This window comes from Anguilla anguilla, chromosome 8 (genome assembly GCF_013347855.1).
Source record: "Anguilla anguilla isolate fAngAng1 chromosome 8, fAngAng1.pri, whole genome shotgun sequence".
In the NCBI taxonomy this organism is placed as follows: Eukaryota; Metazoa; Chordata; class Actinopteri; order Anguilliformes; family Anguillidae; genus Anguilla; species Anguilla anguilla.
The window spans coordinates 44,825,669-44,842,436 of record NC_049208.1 but is presented as its reverse complement, the minus strand read 5'-3'; the positions used below and the strand labels follow the sequence as shown (position 1 = coordinate 44,842,436).

Sequence of the window (16,768 nt, the reverse complement as noted above, 5' to 3'; positions counted from 1 at the left end):
TCCATTTAGCAAGCACTCCCTCCCAGCAGTCTCATCTGCAACTACACCCCCCATGATAGACACAATTGTCCAGTGTATCTGGGCATTCATACAAAATATTCTTTCACCACTTAAAATTTGTATTCCATCATAGCAACAAGATAAACCCAACAATAGCCCTAAAATATGCCTATACAGCAGTAAAAGCGCTGCTAATTGAATAACAAAATAAACAAGACAAATTCTTCTAAAATTATATGTCATTCTACTGTCAATATCTGGGACTAAATATGGAATAAATATACAACCTTACCATTGGTTTTGTAGATATTTTGAGCAGTCATATATTGTCTTGGACAATCAGATTATGAAATATGCACTCATTTGTGGTGCCTGGGTACCTTCTAAAGTAGCTGTGCGTAATACCACAAATGTTGTTTATGGTGTTGTTGCCCTTTGTAGTACAATCTGGCTTGAATGACAATTAATCTATCCAATGTGTGACAGAATAAGCTTTCTAATTATGTATAACATGTCTAATTATACTTTTGCTCTCATCATCGCCTCCTTACACATTCACTTTTTGTGGTAGCAGTAAAAGACACTGCACCTGGCAGAGCGCTATCCACATGCTCAATGCGAGCCACAGCGTTGGTGGTTCGAATCCGACCGCTGACCTTTGTCGCACGTCTCTCCCTCTCTCCTCCAAATTCTTCCTGTCTTTCTACACTGTTCTCTTCAAATGCAATGCCTACTGTGCAAATATTAGTTGCTTACATTTAGATAATTTATTTATTTATTTATACTTTAGTCTTTAGTGACTCTGTCAAAGGTCATTCTCAAACTCTTCCAGTGAAAAACGGCTCAGAAATAAGTTACCTACTGTCCTCTGTAGGTGAATTTGTACATTGCATAAACCTTTGTTAGGATTTTCACAGATGTTTGCGCACCATTTAGATGGGGTCTGATAAGTTTTTCTCTGGAAGTAGTGGTGCCATATGGTATCAGGCAACACTAAGGGCATACGTTGTTTATGTACAGAACAGATGTCATTAGGGAACAAAGAGATAGGCCTTTGCACACAGGATGGACATGCATACCCAGTCAAAGGGTATTTAAACCTGGCTAGAAGATCAGTGTGGGGTGGGTTGCTGTACCACAAACTTGTATTGTGTTTCAGTGACCTTCCCGCTGGCCAGTGTGATTACAATAAACCTTGTTTGTTGTCTTGGTGAGTTCCTATATCATCCTGAGTTTGACTCCATGGGAAGAAGCTGGGTCCTAACACATTTAAGAATAAAAGGTGCACAAGTTAGGCGACGCAAGTTGCTAAATTGTTTGCAACCAAAAAAGAATTGATTATAATCTATAGGCTATTTTTTATTGAAGGAGCACAATATATGCAGTCAAAGAGGTGGGTTAAGTTGTAAGCCAATTGCTTTCAATTTTACACAGGCATGTGTTTGTCATTGCAATACAAAGATGTTTGGATGAGGAAGACTGGTATGAATCCAACAACAGAGTAGCTAGCTCATTGTGAATCCAGTCCCTTCACATGTTTGTTCTTCAAAGTTGCCGCTGCTTTCAGTTTAGGGACTGTTGCTTTTGATCACACAAAAGAGAGGGGCTCGGCGAGCACGCCTCGCTCAAGCACATCAATGCTGTCGTTGGATAACTGCTAGTACAGACTCAAAGCCTAAAGGTGAAAACAGTTAAATAGGCGATCTTACCGAGAGCTGATCCAAATGAACATGTCTTTACATGGAAGTGAGTCAAAAAAATTTGTTCAAAAAGAACGAATCATTCAAGAAAGACACACCACTAGTTTGTACCCCTCTTTTATATTCATCCCCCATCCTCCTCTCCAAGCCATTTCTCGGTAATGCCAACTACATCATAGCCTCCACTATTCATAACAGCCTCAAGTTCCATAAATGTAATTTTTATACTTCTAGCAATTAAACAAAGACATTTCAGATTATTACTTCTACGCATCATCTCCCATTCCCTCACACCTTGCCGTCACCCTTAATACAATTTTTCAAGATTTTACAAGATTTCATTGGTGTTCACACTATTATAGGAAAACTTGACTGCTTCCATCCAGGCAGTCTGCATCCCCTTACCCTTTTCATTCTCTGACCTCCCTAGGCCCCCCAGTATCCTAGTTTGAATAATCCTGTGCTACCTTAAGCATACATATCAGCATAATACATATCAGGCAGTACCTAAAATGAACAGTAATCAAGCAGAGGCTGCGTCTGAAATCTTATGTATAGCTAGCAACATCTCAGTTAGTTAATTGTACTGGAGCACGAATACAATAATACAAAATAAAGCATGTTTATTTAAATAAATTACAGAAACTGCACACTACGCAGAAGTATAAAACAGCCTTAACTGTCTTATTCTAGTTTTTCTATTGCAAACGGTCCTGATGATAGCTAACAAGCATGCCCACACAATTACTAAATAATATCACAGACTAGAGGGTAACTGACATGCGAGTTCAATACAAATTAACGGTAATTATTTTTGAGTCAGTTAAACTCAGACCAGAAAATAATTGTCTGGTGTGGACCACATCTGTACAAACAGACATGCCATGGGGGGTGTGTAACAACACATAACTCGACAAAATGTAATAAATTTTCACTTCATTATGTGATAACACCTGCATTTTTTAACATGCGCCGCATTTTTAGTACACAGCTTGAACGCAATATGTAATAAATTTCCCTGCATTTTGTAATAAATTATTACATATTGCCTTAGTCTAAATAGCCACATAAAAGCAGTAACAAGATCAGCTTTTATCATATTTATCTTACAAATACAGCCAAACTCAGGGACTTCATGTCAAAAGCTGACCTGGAAAAACTCATTCACGCTTTCATTTCTAGCAGGGTTGACTACTGCAATGGTCTTTTGACAGGGCTCCCCAAAAAGACCATCAAAAAGCTTCAGCTTATTCAAAATGCAGCTGCTAGAGTTCTTACAGGGACCAAAAAGTCAGACCACATCACCCCGATTCACCACGATTCTTAAGTCACTACACTGGCTTGCTGTTCACAGGGTGAACTCCATGCCCTGACAGGCTAGAGTTTCCATTTCCTGCACTAACACAGTGGTTCACCATTCTAGCTAGCTGTGAAATGAAAAATTTAAGACAGTGACTGGCTAAACCGATTGACTAACAAGTGACTTACTGCGCCCTCCAGGCCTGGAATAGACTTTGTAACATCACTGGCTAATATTAATATAAAATTTTGGCTCATATGGCCTGTATTTTATTTATATAAAAAAATACATTTTCAAACCATCGTCTCCACGAGCCCAGAATTGTAAATACGCAAAAAAAAATTTTAATCTGCATATGTTGCTCTTTAAAGCAGGGCTTGACATTAACATCTTGGGTCCCTTGTCTCAGATTGTTTACTTGTCCAATAGCTGAAATTGAAAATGTTGTCCTACTAAAAAAAATCCACTTTCACAATTATTGTGGTCTAATGAATACAATACGTACAAAATAACATAGCAGACTGGCTAACGCAGTCTTTTTTCCTATTAGCTGCTGCAAGTGGAGTCTCTCTAACCTATAAAGCAAGCTTGCATTCAACTCTATGGTATTTAAGCTTCCAGAAAAATAGGTCAGGTCTACTCACCAATTTATTTTGCAACACATCTTTACTTGTGCCTTGTGGAAACTCCTGAAATTGACTACACATATAACAAAAAATATATATCACAACAATCATCCCACTTTCTTCTCACCCACCTTAATTAAATGGTTTGAACGTTATCTTAAAAAAGACAAACACAAAATTCAATTGTTGCATTAATTTCATTTCAGCATTACTGGAACTTATCGTGAGATCATATTGTAGAGGCGGCCTTTGTGTAAAAAGTGTTAATATGAGGAAGAGTGTTTCTAGAGATGCATATATATGCATAATTGCAACCCAAGTCGTAGGAAGCAATAGCCATCAGGAAAGTTAGACAGGAAACCGTGAAGGGATACCAGGACAGTTACACGTAATCCACGCAGGACGATATAAAAATGTATTTTTGGAACTGTGATTAAAATATCATTTTTTTCCCATCAGTTTTAATTGAGATATTGGCTGTTTTTGTGACCAATTAAGCTTGCAATTTACCAACATTATATAAATGATAAGAGTAGGACCTCAATTTCAATGAACACTCCACTGTTTATATTTATGGCGTTCTGGAATCGTGACTTAATGCCATGGCTCGTAGGCTACTGGTTGATTTACACACTTATGTATGACAGTGGGTTTTACATTCAAACTCTCAGAATTCTGACTGATATCCAGGTAAATATTTTCACTGGAAATCCCACCTGAAGTCCCAGCTTATTGGTTAATGATTTAAATTGATGCTGAAGATTGACATGTCAGACTATATTCATGTTAACGGTGACAAGCGTGCAACAACATTTAGGTAGCAAATAACAATGATGAATACTTCTGACATTTGACACAGCAATGGAAGCTCAGATTGCTTGCCTGGCCTCACTGGCAGCGGCCAAGTGACATCATTGAGGATTCAGAAACTACGTAACTTTTATAAATTTAATCCTATCTTCTACTGGGACTTGCCGTTTATTGAGGGTGTGACAGAAATGTTCGGAGCTGCCGATCATAAACAAACAGTTTCACTTTGAATGTTCAATTGAGCAAATAATGTTAAAAATCTATTTTATGAGTTATTGCCATTGGGTTGTATTGCTGGGCTATACAATACAGTCTCAAAGAATTGTGATCAATAACAGGAAACAACATGCACTTGCTTTGTGTAGAGATTGATCATCACTGCAGTGAAGTTAAGAGACTTAACCAACCACAATTTCTGTGAGAAATGTATTGACGAGCTCATCAGCTCGTCATGATCAAGGATTTCCCAGTAGCAAGTCTAAAAGTTAATAGCTACTGTAAATGAGGCCTTATTAATATAACACAAAATAAATGTATGAAATTTCATTTTTTTCATTTGGACAGTTTATTGTGTGTATTTTAATGGGACTTACATTTCAATAGGCAACAGCATTCACTCCTCGAAAATAAAAAAGAATGAATACGTAGTGTTTGAGGTGGTCGATACCTGTCCCCCTTGTGAAACGGGTTTGGACTGGTCAAATTTTTCATTCAAGGTTCAATGCCAGAGCTGGAGGTACAACAATTCTTATTCATACGAATATTGCTTTTGAGGCAACGAATGTCATCACGGATCCAGACGGCCGATATGTAATTGCTACAGGTCAACTTCAAAATAATCCTGTGATCCTTGCCAATGTACACACCCTGCATTTCTATTTATTTAATCACTATGTTATAATAGGAGGGGTGCTTGCTACTAAATTGGACAGGTCCTCTTCAAAACCTACCCCCCTATCCAATTCAGCTAAATCGATGAAGCAACTGGGTTAAACCAATTCTTGGAGGTTTAATTTTCCAGATTCCAGAGCCTATCCTTTTTATCCTGTGTACATTACATTACATTACAGGCATTTGGAATACATCATTCGTATTCACAGATCGACTTTCTTCTAGATGACTGACTACTATCATAGGTACAGTGTTGTGAATACAATAGTATTGCAATATCTGACCATGCTCCCACCTCCCTGCATATTTTCTTCCCTACTGGCCCTACAAGCCCTAAAAAGTGGGCATTCAATTCTCTCTTATGAAATAATACTCCTGATATATCTCAGGTTGCACTTTGGGAGACCCCCAAAGACTATTTAAGAGGGAAAATTATTTCCTATTTGGCATATGCCAAAAAACAAAGAACAGGTAGGCTTGCTGAAGCAATCTTGCATTTAGATAGTCAGGTTTTGACAAGAATTTTATTTCATGAATTGACTTTACTCATTTCCATTACCATCAGTAGTGATGAACAACAGTACATCAGAATATTTCCTCTTTCAATGCAGGATGAGACAGGGCTTCCCAATGTCCCCATTGTTGTTGACAATTGCTATCGAACCACTAGCTATATGCCTATGAGGTGAGAAACAATTTGAGGGAATTGTTAGGGGGGAATAAGTCAAACGGTCCCTCCATATGCAGACGATTTACTGCTATACATCTCCAACCCTGTCACCTATTCACTAGCTGTCCTTTCTATTTTGAAGCACTTTGGAAAATAGCCTGGGTATAAGCTCAACCTCCAGAAAAGTGATGGTCAAGCTCTGGCTTTAAATATCTGGGAATTGCAATAACTAAATCTCTCTCAATTATTACTATTAATTATTTTTTTAACCAAAAACCAAACCAACCAAAAGTTTTTTTTTCCCTTAATGAACCGTTGCAAGGAGTATAGTCCTCTCTACCCTTATGACTGGATGGCCATATTAATTTCATGAAAATGATTGTCTTACCCAAATTTCTCAACCTTTTTAAAAATATTCCTGTCTTGAAGAAAAGCTTCTTTTCTATGATCAACATTTTTATCACTTCCTTTCCATGGGGAAACTCTCTTATTTCTGCAATGGAGACCTGCGTCTCTCAAATATGTTGAATTCACCGACAATCAAACTGGATTTGTGTTTGAAAACCATGACTACATTTTGCTAAATTTCAGCTGTTCTGTCACCAACAGTATTAGCTGTTGAAAACACACACAAAGCACAGAGCATGCAGCGCTGCAGTTCTAATACTTCTGAAACGCATTTCAGAAATAAATTTTATTAGTAGAACTACCACTTCATACCATACATCACTCAAGATGAAGATGAAGAAAATAGCCCATATTGTTTGTAGTATCATTTTGATATCAATACTTTTAATGGCAGGCATAGATTTTGCCAGTTTTAATGAATGAGTTATAGACAGTGCTTTGTATGTGTGAGTAACTAGGCATTGTTGTACGTTGAAAACATGTTTATCATGAGATTAATTAACAACCCAAGACTCAAGAACAATGAATTACTCGCTGCATTATTTTGTATTAGAAAACAATGTCTTAAATGAGTACTGCAAAATTGAAGTTGCATTTTATACAGATATGTAGCCTTAATTACACTTCTGTTACATGCTTAGGGGGTAGAATAGCTCTCAGTGAATGTTTCAGTGAAGAACACACATGAGTGTTTCATTCCTCCTGTCAGTAATTATGCTTTTTGGTGAGCGTAGTGACGGTGGAACTCACGGATGCACTCAGGCTGGGTCCCGCTCCAGGTGAGGTCAGCCTGGCAAAGTCGTGTTGTGGACCCCAGAAGCAAGTGTCCAGGCTGGCACTGGAACTCTACCACACTGCCCACCTGTGGAGAAGATCCAACATACATACATGTCATAAACATTCACTTTCATGCACACATGCCTACATGTCATGAACATATGAAATCCTGAAGTAGTCATAATTCAGCTGATCTAGAAAAATTTGGCATTTTGGGAAGCGTTTTTAAACAAAAAAGTGTTTTAAAAAGTACTGTATTTGCAGTGCCCTCCAATATTAAAGGCAATGTTCAGGAAATATCAAAAATGTACTTATTTATGCTTCATAATTTCAAAACAGAAGTCAATTTTTTAATTTTTTAAGTGCATATTTGAAAGTTCTTAAACATAACTACCTGTGTATGTTACCACAGCTTTGATCAAATCTGGTTTGTTAAATATAATCCATCAGCTCAAATTAATTGAGGAATCTTTCACCTCTTTAATAAGCAAACCCTTTTAGAGGTGTTTTTGTTAGATAGATAATTGCAACTTAAATCCAGTTCCATGTGTTGCTATACTGACTGACATAAATAACTACAGTTAGCAGCTAATTTTAGCAGTTTTGAACATACAGTTTATTAACAGAGGGCAGAGAAACTTGAAAGTGGATATGGTTGCCTGCACTGGAATTATTATTGTTGCATGCACAGCTAAATGTCAAACCAACACCAAATCATACACTTCAGCAAAGTACTGACGGGGAGATATGTTTCATCAAAAAATGTGCAAAAAAATCAGCCAAAAAACCCCATATTGAGCATGGCCATGGACCTATCGGCCCCAAAAAGCATCCCATGCCTAAAATGAAACCAAACCCAAAATGCATGGCATATTTTGTTTGAATTTTGTTTTGGACAATACATCAACAACGAAAAAAGGGTGAGACAAAAAGAATGGGGGAGACAAGTGCGCAATGCCCCTAGTGGTCGGCACACCAGCGTGCCTAGATTACTCAATTCAGACATTCTGTGCTCCTGTAACCAAATTATAAATTGAAAACACAAACTCTGTGTTCTAGCTTTATTAGTAGATGATTCAGGACAACTACGCCGAAGGCAAAGATTCTAAGCCCCACCATTGTCACGCTGGTCATCAATTTATCAAGCACCCCCTTCCCGTAGTCTCATCTGTAACTACAAGCCCCACACACGACACACTGGACAATAGTGACTGGACAAAAGCATTCTTTTACCACTAAAATTTTTACTCCATCATAGCAACAAGATAAAGCCAACAATAGGCAAACGTATGACAGTACAGCTGTGAAAAACTCACTGTGCTCACTGAACAATCAAATAAACGAGGAATTTTTCTAAAATTATATCATGTCATTCTACATGTGGAATCTATATGCTGGTAGTAAGTAATATTCGGATAGGAGGAGCAAGGTAATGCATCGACTCACTATATGATGCAGATCGTCTCTGTACATGACACGAAACTAGCTTTCCAGCTTCGGTTAGTGTGGAGATAGTCCTGCTGAGAGTGGGGTGGCTACAGTGGCATTTGCTCCGCTGGCTTGCCAGTTAGGTAGTAAGCAATTAGTTCATCATCTCAGTTGTTCTTAACTAGCTAACTAATGCCAGCTCAATACTAAATAAAGAGTAGTTAAGTAAACACTTGATCAAAATAACTGCACTGACATGTGCTAAGTAGCTAGTTAAAACTAGCTTTCTAGCTTCTGGCAGCATTTGAAGAGACAGCAATAAAGGAACTATGATTGGGGTGGCTAGCGGCAGTAGCCCTGGAAGCTACCAAACAGTAGGTTCTTTATCAACGATGCTCCTAGCTAGCGTTATCTAGTTAACGTGCTAATGATAATAGTGATGAAAAAAAACAATCAAGCAAACCTTTGAGTGTTGGATCTAAATAAAGGACCTTTCATTTTCTAGTCTCTAGTTAAAGCTAGCTTCTGTTTGTGTTCTGGGAGACAGCCATGAAGACACTTCACCAACCCGGTGTTACACCAAAATCTGTGACCTTGGATATAACTAAAGCCGCGTTTCCACCGCAGGAACTTTACCACGGAACTAGGAACCCAGTGCGTTTCGACCGCAGGAACTAGGGTCTAAATTAAGTTCCGGGGTCTTTATTTTACCCCAAAAAACGTCCCTGCTCGGGGGGTAGTACTTTCCAAAAGTACCGGAACCTTTGGGGTGGGGCGCAAGCGCTGAAAATTTCTGATTGGTCGACTACTTGCAGTGTTTTATTTCAACCGCCATGTTTAAAAATCTGCAGCCGCAAACCAATTTATTTTCATAACTTCAAATCAAGCAGAAAAGTAGTTCCTGGGACTAAAAGTTCCGGGTACTTTTGGTGGAAACGCAGCTTTAATCACTAAAGGTCACACTGTGCATACAGGCACAAATACACATTTTTAGAAACAGTTTATAGTTAATTTCATAAAATGTAGTAATAACAAAAATAAAAAACAGTTGTTTCTAAAACATTTTTTTTTTTTAACTTAATTTGTTTTATTTACTTTCTACTGACTGATACCATGCCTGGGGTGGTTAGTATGATCCACCAACGTTGCCTCTTTCTCTATAGGAAGTAGTGTTGTGTCGTTCGTGAACGATTAGTTCGCGAATGTGAACTGGTAGTTCACTGACTGACTATCGTTCGCAGTTCAGTGATTCGTTCACTGAACGTACTATGCCCGCCCCCAATCGTTCGCGAACGACAGTACTTTTGCCCGAATCGTTCGTGAACGACACAACAATAGTTGGTCCCTCTTGCTGTAGCGAATGAGAAGTCTCTGGTGAGGAAAGTGGGTATGGAAATATGGATAATAATCGAACATCACTGTCAAGTGTGCTGTTTATTTTCAATGAAATTTTCACTTTCTCTTTCAAGCAGCCCTTAGTCACAAGTCACAGTCACAAGTGCTGCACCCCACTGCCCCCCGAACGAATCTTTTAAACAAATTGTTTTAGTGAACTGATTCTACTGATTCAGTACACTAAAAAGAACTGTTTTGCCCATCACTAATAGGAAGCAATAACAACCAGCGATTACATGCATTGGACAGGGAGCGAAAGCAATCCAACGTTTAGGAGTAGCTTACGCCGTCTACGTAAACGCTCTTTATGCCCGTTCTCGACAACACGCATGCAGAAAATGTGCAACAGTGGCCTCTGCGGTCACAGATTTCGACGGGTCACAGATTTCGGTGTAACACTGGCAAGGCAGGAACTGCAAGTGGGACGGCTAGCCGCAGTAGCCCCGCTAGCTACCTAGCAAGTAAGCAATGTTCTTAATTACAGGAGCGTTAGAATTGGTTAAAATGACATAACGTTATCCTTTAACCTGTGCGTTTTGTGTTTTTGCGACTTGCTTTCATTCCAATGAAGGATTTGCACTCATTCAATAAATGCATAGATGCATTGTTTATTGATTTGCACCCTATGTTGGGGAATGGACGTGCGTGAAGTGGCTAGTACATAACAATAGCTGTTGCACTAGGGCTTACTTATGTATAATTTTAACATGCAGTGATATTTGCAGTGCTGCTGATTTTGCCTGAATGCGTGAGCAACCAATGACCGTGAGTGATCATGCTCTGCTCGTGTTAATTGACAGAAGGTCTTGCCATTTTGAAAAGTGTCATTATATAATGAAAAAGGGAGTTCGGAAATAAAAACACCATTCGGAAATACGTCATTCGGAAAAGCGTCACTATGAAATGAAAAAAGCCATTCGGAAATACAACATGAAATAATTAAATAACCATGAGGTGGGAATTATTTAATTATTTCGAAATAAAATGAAGTATTTATTTATTTAATTCCACATTTATTTATTTAATTTTGGCACATTTAGTCCTCCATACTTTCGTGAGAGAAGGGTGAAGTTGTTTTTGTTTTTTTAATCACCCTACCTACCGTGTTCATTCTCAAAACAGACAAGCTGATTAATTTCTGAAGTAATTGTGCCTTTTGCGTTTTTAGCTGTATTTCTAGATGCTATGCTTACATTTAAGTTTGGGAACAACAGGTGCACAATTGTAAAGCGTCACATGCCCACCATTTTAATGATGAGCATGAAAATGCATTCTTATCTGCACTGTCCTCTAACTGACCTGCCAGTTTGGGGTTTCTCCATTGAACTCTATAGGGTAATAAAAATTAATTGGAACTGGTAAACATTGGTCTGACCCGGCAGGCAACCAGTCGGCAAAGATACGAAGCAAAAACTGCTCATTTGCAACGGATTTGTAGCTCAGGGTTACCATTAATGTCGAGCCCTCTAATGCATGTTTATGATGTGATTTGGCTGATATGCACTGCATGAAGCAGGCTTGTACAACCAGTAAACTTTAAAAGCTAGCAATAAACTAATTTGCAAAGCAAGCACAAACTTAATGTTTTCAGTCAGCAGTTTGCCAGTTAAGTCTCTGTTGTTCTCTTAAAACACATGCTCTTGGAGCTTGTGCAGCCATCCCTACAAAGCTTATAAATAGCCCAACATTTATTGTAGTTCATTTTGGAAATCACACTGGCATTGTGCTGGCTATAGTACCGCTACTGACAATGACTATGCAGAATCTGTTAGGTACATAGGCTACTAATGTCGTCACTATTAAAATCTATGAGGCAGTGCAAGCTCAGAATTTAGGGGCCCCCTTATTGGACCCCTGGGGGTCCCCGGTGCCGCCACATCCCCTGGACCACCCAACCTCAGCTAATGCCTCTGCCAGTCAAAAAAAAACAAAAAACAGTTGAAAACAAAACTAACAAGTAGGCTCATTTTTATTTAAAATATCCTGGTGTCAGGTTTCACATTGCTCTTGCTTGCGTACTGCTGTCATCTCATTTTTGCACACATCTTTGCGGGTCTCTCTCAAAGATGCCTCAAAGAAAATTAGTTTTCCAATCATCAAAATGCTAAAAACTAATAGTTCATTTCAATAATTTGGGAATTTATCTTGAATAAATTCCCAAATTAAAACAATTTTACTGTATAGCTAATTGTCGCAGAGCAGACAGTTTTTGGATTTTGCTCATTTTCTAAGAAAATATTTAGCCTAGCACTGTGCAATTTGTTTAAAACAGCTCTGGCATGGCAGTAATTACCCGTTTCAATTACGTTCATAACTTTCATAATATATGCTGGATTTTTATTACCATTACTGTAAATTACTGTACATCAAAACATCCATGTAGCCTACTGTTTTAAGACAACGTAGTGACCTGTGAATGAAGTTATACTCATTGTTTTACTGCACGGCAAAGAGATGCATTTATTTTGTTGACAACAAACCATTACATTTTGACCAAGATTAGGTTATTTTATATGAAATAAATGAAGCTTAATTAATTTGTCCATAGCCTATTTATGCATTAAAAACAAACACAAAACCAAATAGCTAAAGCAAATATCCTACCATACAGACCAATCTGGTGAGCGCTTATACATGAATGCATGTGCCCAGGTGGCTGTTTCTTTTCCACAAATCATTTGATATAGGACTGTATTGTGCGTAGACAATCCTCAAATGGTGACTGTAGCAGCAGTGTACAAAAAGTTATTGACCACGTTACATTTTTGATGTGTTCTATATTTATACTAGTGTGGACGAACACATGTACTTTCCGGGGCAAAAGGGAGGAGTCGCCTGCCGCAGCGGCGGCTTCCCTATTGGTTAATCAAACTGTCTGTCTCAGTGTGCCGGTTCTCCCCCCCCCCAAGACACACTCCCTCTGTTCCATGTGTGCTGCAATCTAAGTCCCGACTAAAACACACCAGCGAAACGAACAAAGCTAACCCAAATTATCTACTAAGAACAGAATTATGGACAAATTCGAAAAGATTTTAATTCTGTTATATCACATACTTGCCAAATACATGTCGTGACTTCATTGAAGGACCTTCAGGACTCACTTGCTTGGCTACAGGATTTGGCAAAAGTAAAATTTTTTAAGCGTGGCCTACAGTATGCAGTCTGCTATCAAATACATACCCAGAATTAAAGCCGCAAGCGGCGTTGGAAGGGGTCCAAGCATTGGCAGCATCGCGCCCCCTATGGAGCGATTTTAAAATGGCTTTGTCCTCATGATCATACGCCTTCACCCAACATATCTACTGAATATCATGATGATCGTATGAAATATTGATGACTTATGGCCAATTTTGAGCTAAGAGACGCTGTCGGATGACTGAGTTACGTCACCATGGATGTGTCCTGGCCGCTTCCCATCAAGGCCTTTACTATGTCGTAACACTTAGATGGCATGTCGTAACACTTAGATGGTCCGGTGTGCATGCACAGCAGCAGTGTTTCTGCGCCGCAACTAAAAAAGGCGTCACACTAGTGTTGTCACGATACCGAAATTTTGACTTCGATACTGATAGCAGGTTTAGTATTACAATACTCAATACTGAAATGATACTTGAAACTTAAACGGTGCTAATTCGATACTCGGTACCTAACGATACTGAAATTACCTTAATAGATCAGAAACGTAATGTCCACAAGGGTTGACCTCATTTTCTAATTCATGGTTTATTAACACCCTGGTTCATTAACAACCTGTAAGTTGAAGTCTCTTCAACATATTAATATGCATAGGCCTATAGTGTTACAACACTGAACAATAGAAAAACATGTTAAATATATTTCAAAAATTAAACAGTTGTAAAGTAAATAATCTTTAAAACAGGTCTTTCACCTTTAAATAGATTTAAGAAACAGCATATTTTAATAACAATAAAGCATCTATCTATAATAAAATATTTCCAAATTGGAACACCTATTGCTACTGAAATGAACGGAGTCAAAGCTTGCGCTGTATTAGGGAAGTGAATGCACAAGCGCAGGTCACCTCACTTGGCAACCTTAGTTGCTACTGCCATCTAGCGAAGATTCTGACAAACTACACTTTTCATCCTCTAAATCAGTAATGCGGGAGACACATTTCCCTGGCTTTTACATTTGACGCAGAACTACCGAACGTCGGAAAATTCAAATACGAAACCGTTTTTTTTAATTTTTTTTTTTAGTCCCAGATATTGAATGTAGAATGACATGGCATAATTAAAAAAAAAAACTTTGTCTCGTTTACTTCGTTATTCAGTGAGCAGCGTTTTCACTGCTGTATTGGCATATTTCAGGGCTAACGCCGGGTTTATCTTGTTGCTACGGAATATTACATTAGCCTACATTACAGGCATTTGGCAGACGCTCTTATCCAGAGCGACGTACAACAAAGTGTATAACCATAACCAGGAATAAGCGTGCCGAAAACCATAGAGAGAAATACCGTTCCAAGTGCAGGGAACAACCGCATAGTTCAACTTGGACCCTGTAGTTTAAACTGATTAACGCTAACACAAACAAGAACAGCAACAACGCAGTCTATGAGAACATTCAAGCAATAGTTAAGACGAGTTAAGACTAAGTCACCTACGGAACAACTACCTAGTTACAACACTAAGCTTACAGTCAATTTAGAAATTAAATTGAGAATACGATTTCTCTCAGCATAATGACGGATTTAAAGACTAAATTCAATGTTAGAAATTGCAGCGAGAAACTGCAGCTGTAGACACAAGATAGTCTGTTATGTTATGGTAGCAACGGAACGAAGCGGACTATATATGTATTACCGTCATTGTTTTATTATACCAGCGTGTTTTCGCGCGTTTGCACAGAAACTCAAAAACTACCAATAAAATGGTTTAGCTTTTTCTCACCATAATGACAGATTTAAAGACTTAACGAACTCACCCGATACTGTCTTCAAATGGATCCATGCCAAAGAAAAGTAATTATTCATCCTCTCAGAAAGCTTTTACTAAGAAACTTTGGGTAGCCTATCCTAGCATGCACGCTAGGTGGCACTGTCAGACCGTCTCCTCACTGCTAAAAACTAGACCTACGGTGTGGGATTACTTGCGTCGCCATGGTTGTTGCTTGCCGTAAAGAAGTTTACTCGATGTCGTAACCGTTTAGATTTGGAGCCACAGCTCTTCCGCACCCCACCTAATAGAAACGGCCAAATGGCGGGCAAACCATATGGCGGACATAGGTGGTCCCAAAAGCAAAGTTGTAGAGCACATTCAGATGCATTGGTCGATGAAGTTTTGTGTTGATCAGACTTACGGTGTGGGAGTTATGACATTTTAAAGTATGACCCTTTGTTATAGCGCCACCATCTGGCCGACATGGGGGATTTTTAGTGCTTGAGTAGTGGGGGGCCATAGGAACCCACCTGCCAAATTTGGTTGCTCTAGGACTTATGGTTGCTGAGCCTCAGACACTTTTAGTGGAGAAAAATAATAATAATAAGAATAATTAAAGCCGCAAGCGGCGTTGGAAGGGGTCCAAGCATTGGCAGCATCGCGCCCCCTATGGAGCGATTTTAAAATGGCTTTGTCCTCATGATCATACGCCTTCATCCAACATATCTACTGAATATCATGATGATCGTATGAAATATTGATGACTTATGGCCAATTTTGTGCTAAGAGACGCTGTCGGATGACTTAGTTACGTCGCCATGGATGTGTCCTGGCCACTTCCCGTCAAGGCCTTTACTATATCGTAACACTTAGATGGCAGGTCGTAACACTTAGATCGTCCGGTGTGCATGCACAGCTGCAGTGTTTCTGCGCCGCAACTAAAAAAGGCGTCACAGTAGTGTTGTCACGATCCCGAAATTTTGACTGTGATACTGATACCAGGTTTAGTATTACGATACTCAATACTGAAATGATACTTGAAACTTAAACGGTGCTAATTCGATACTCGGTACCTAACAATACAAAAATTACCTTAATAGATCAGAAACGTAATGTCCACAAGGGTTGACCTCATTTTCGAATTCATGGTTTATTAACAACCTGGTTCATTAACAACCTGTAAGCTGAAGTCTCGTCAACATATTAATATGCATAGGCCTATAGTGTTACACTGAACAATAGAAAAATATGTTAAATATATTTCAAAAATTAAACAGTTGTAAATAAATAATCTTTAAAACAGGTCTTTCACCTTTAAATAGATTTAAAAACAGCATATTTTAATAACAATATAGCATCTATCTATAATAAAATATTTCCAAATTGGAACACCTATTGCTACTGAAGTGAACTGAGTCAAAGCTTGCGCTGTTTCAGGGAAGTGAATGCACAAGCGCAGGTCACCTCACTTGGCAACCTTAGTTGCTACTGCCATCTAGCGAAGATTCTGACAAACTACACTTTTCATCCTCTAAATCAGTAAATCAGACACATTTCCCTGGATTTTACAATTGACACAGAACTACCGAACGTCGGAAAATTCAAATACGAAACCGTTTTTTTTTTTTTTTAAGTACCGAGAAAGTGCTGAAGTTTTGGTATACCGTGCAACACTACGTCAGACACATATTCCAATCCATTGCTCAGTTTAGCAGAGAATGCGCATTTCAGAGCGCCACAGAGACAGAGAGAATAATAACACATGAATGCACATTTCAAATAATAAATACGACATTGAGAAAAAACGGAAGAAAGAATGAATATCAACTCGCGAATTTCGTGCTGCTCGCAAAGAAGCCTAC

The 16,768-nt window shown here is 38.7% G+C and overlaps 1 protein-coding gene across 9 annotated transcripts in view; it reads right to left on the bottom strand.

The window, feature by feature from the left end:
• csmd3b (CUB and Sushi multiple domains 3b) overlaps positions 1-16,768 on the bottom strand; it is a 938,142-nt gene that overhangs the window by 39,125 nt on the left and 882,249 nt on the right. For all 9 annotated transcript variants that reach the window (XM_035430384.1, XM_035430386.1, XM_035430391.1 and 6 more), the window contains one exon: positions 7,156-7,267. In XM_035430384.1, the coding sequence (XP_035286275.1) occupies positions 7,156-7,267 (112 nt within the window). The remainder of the gene's footprint in view (positions 1-7,155; positions 7,268-16,768) is intronic.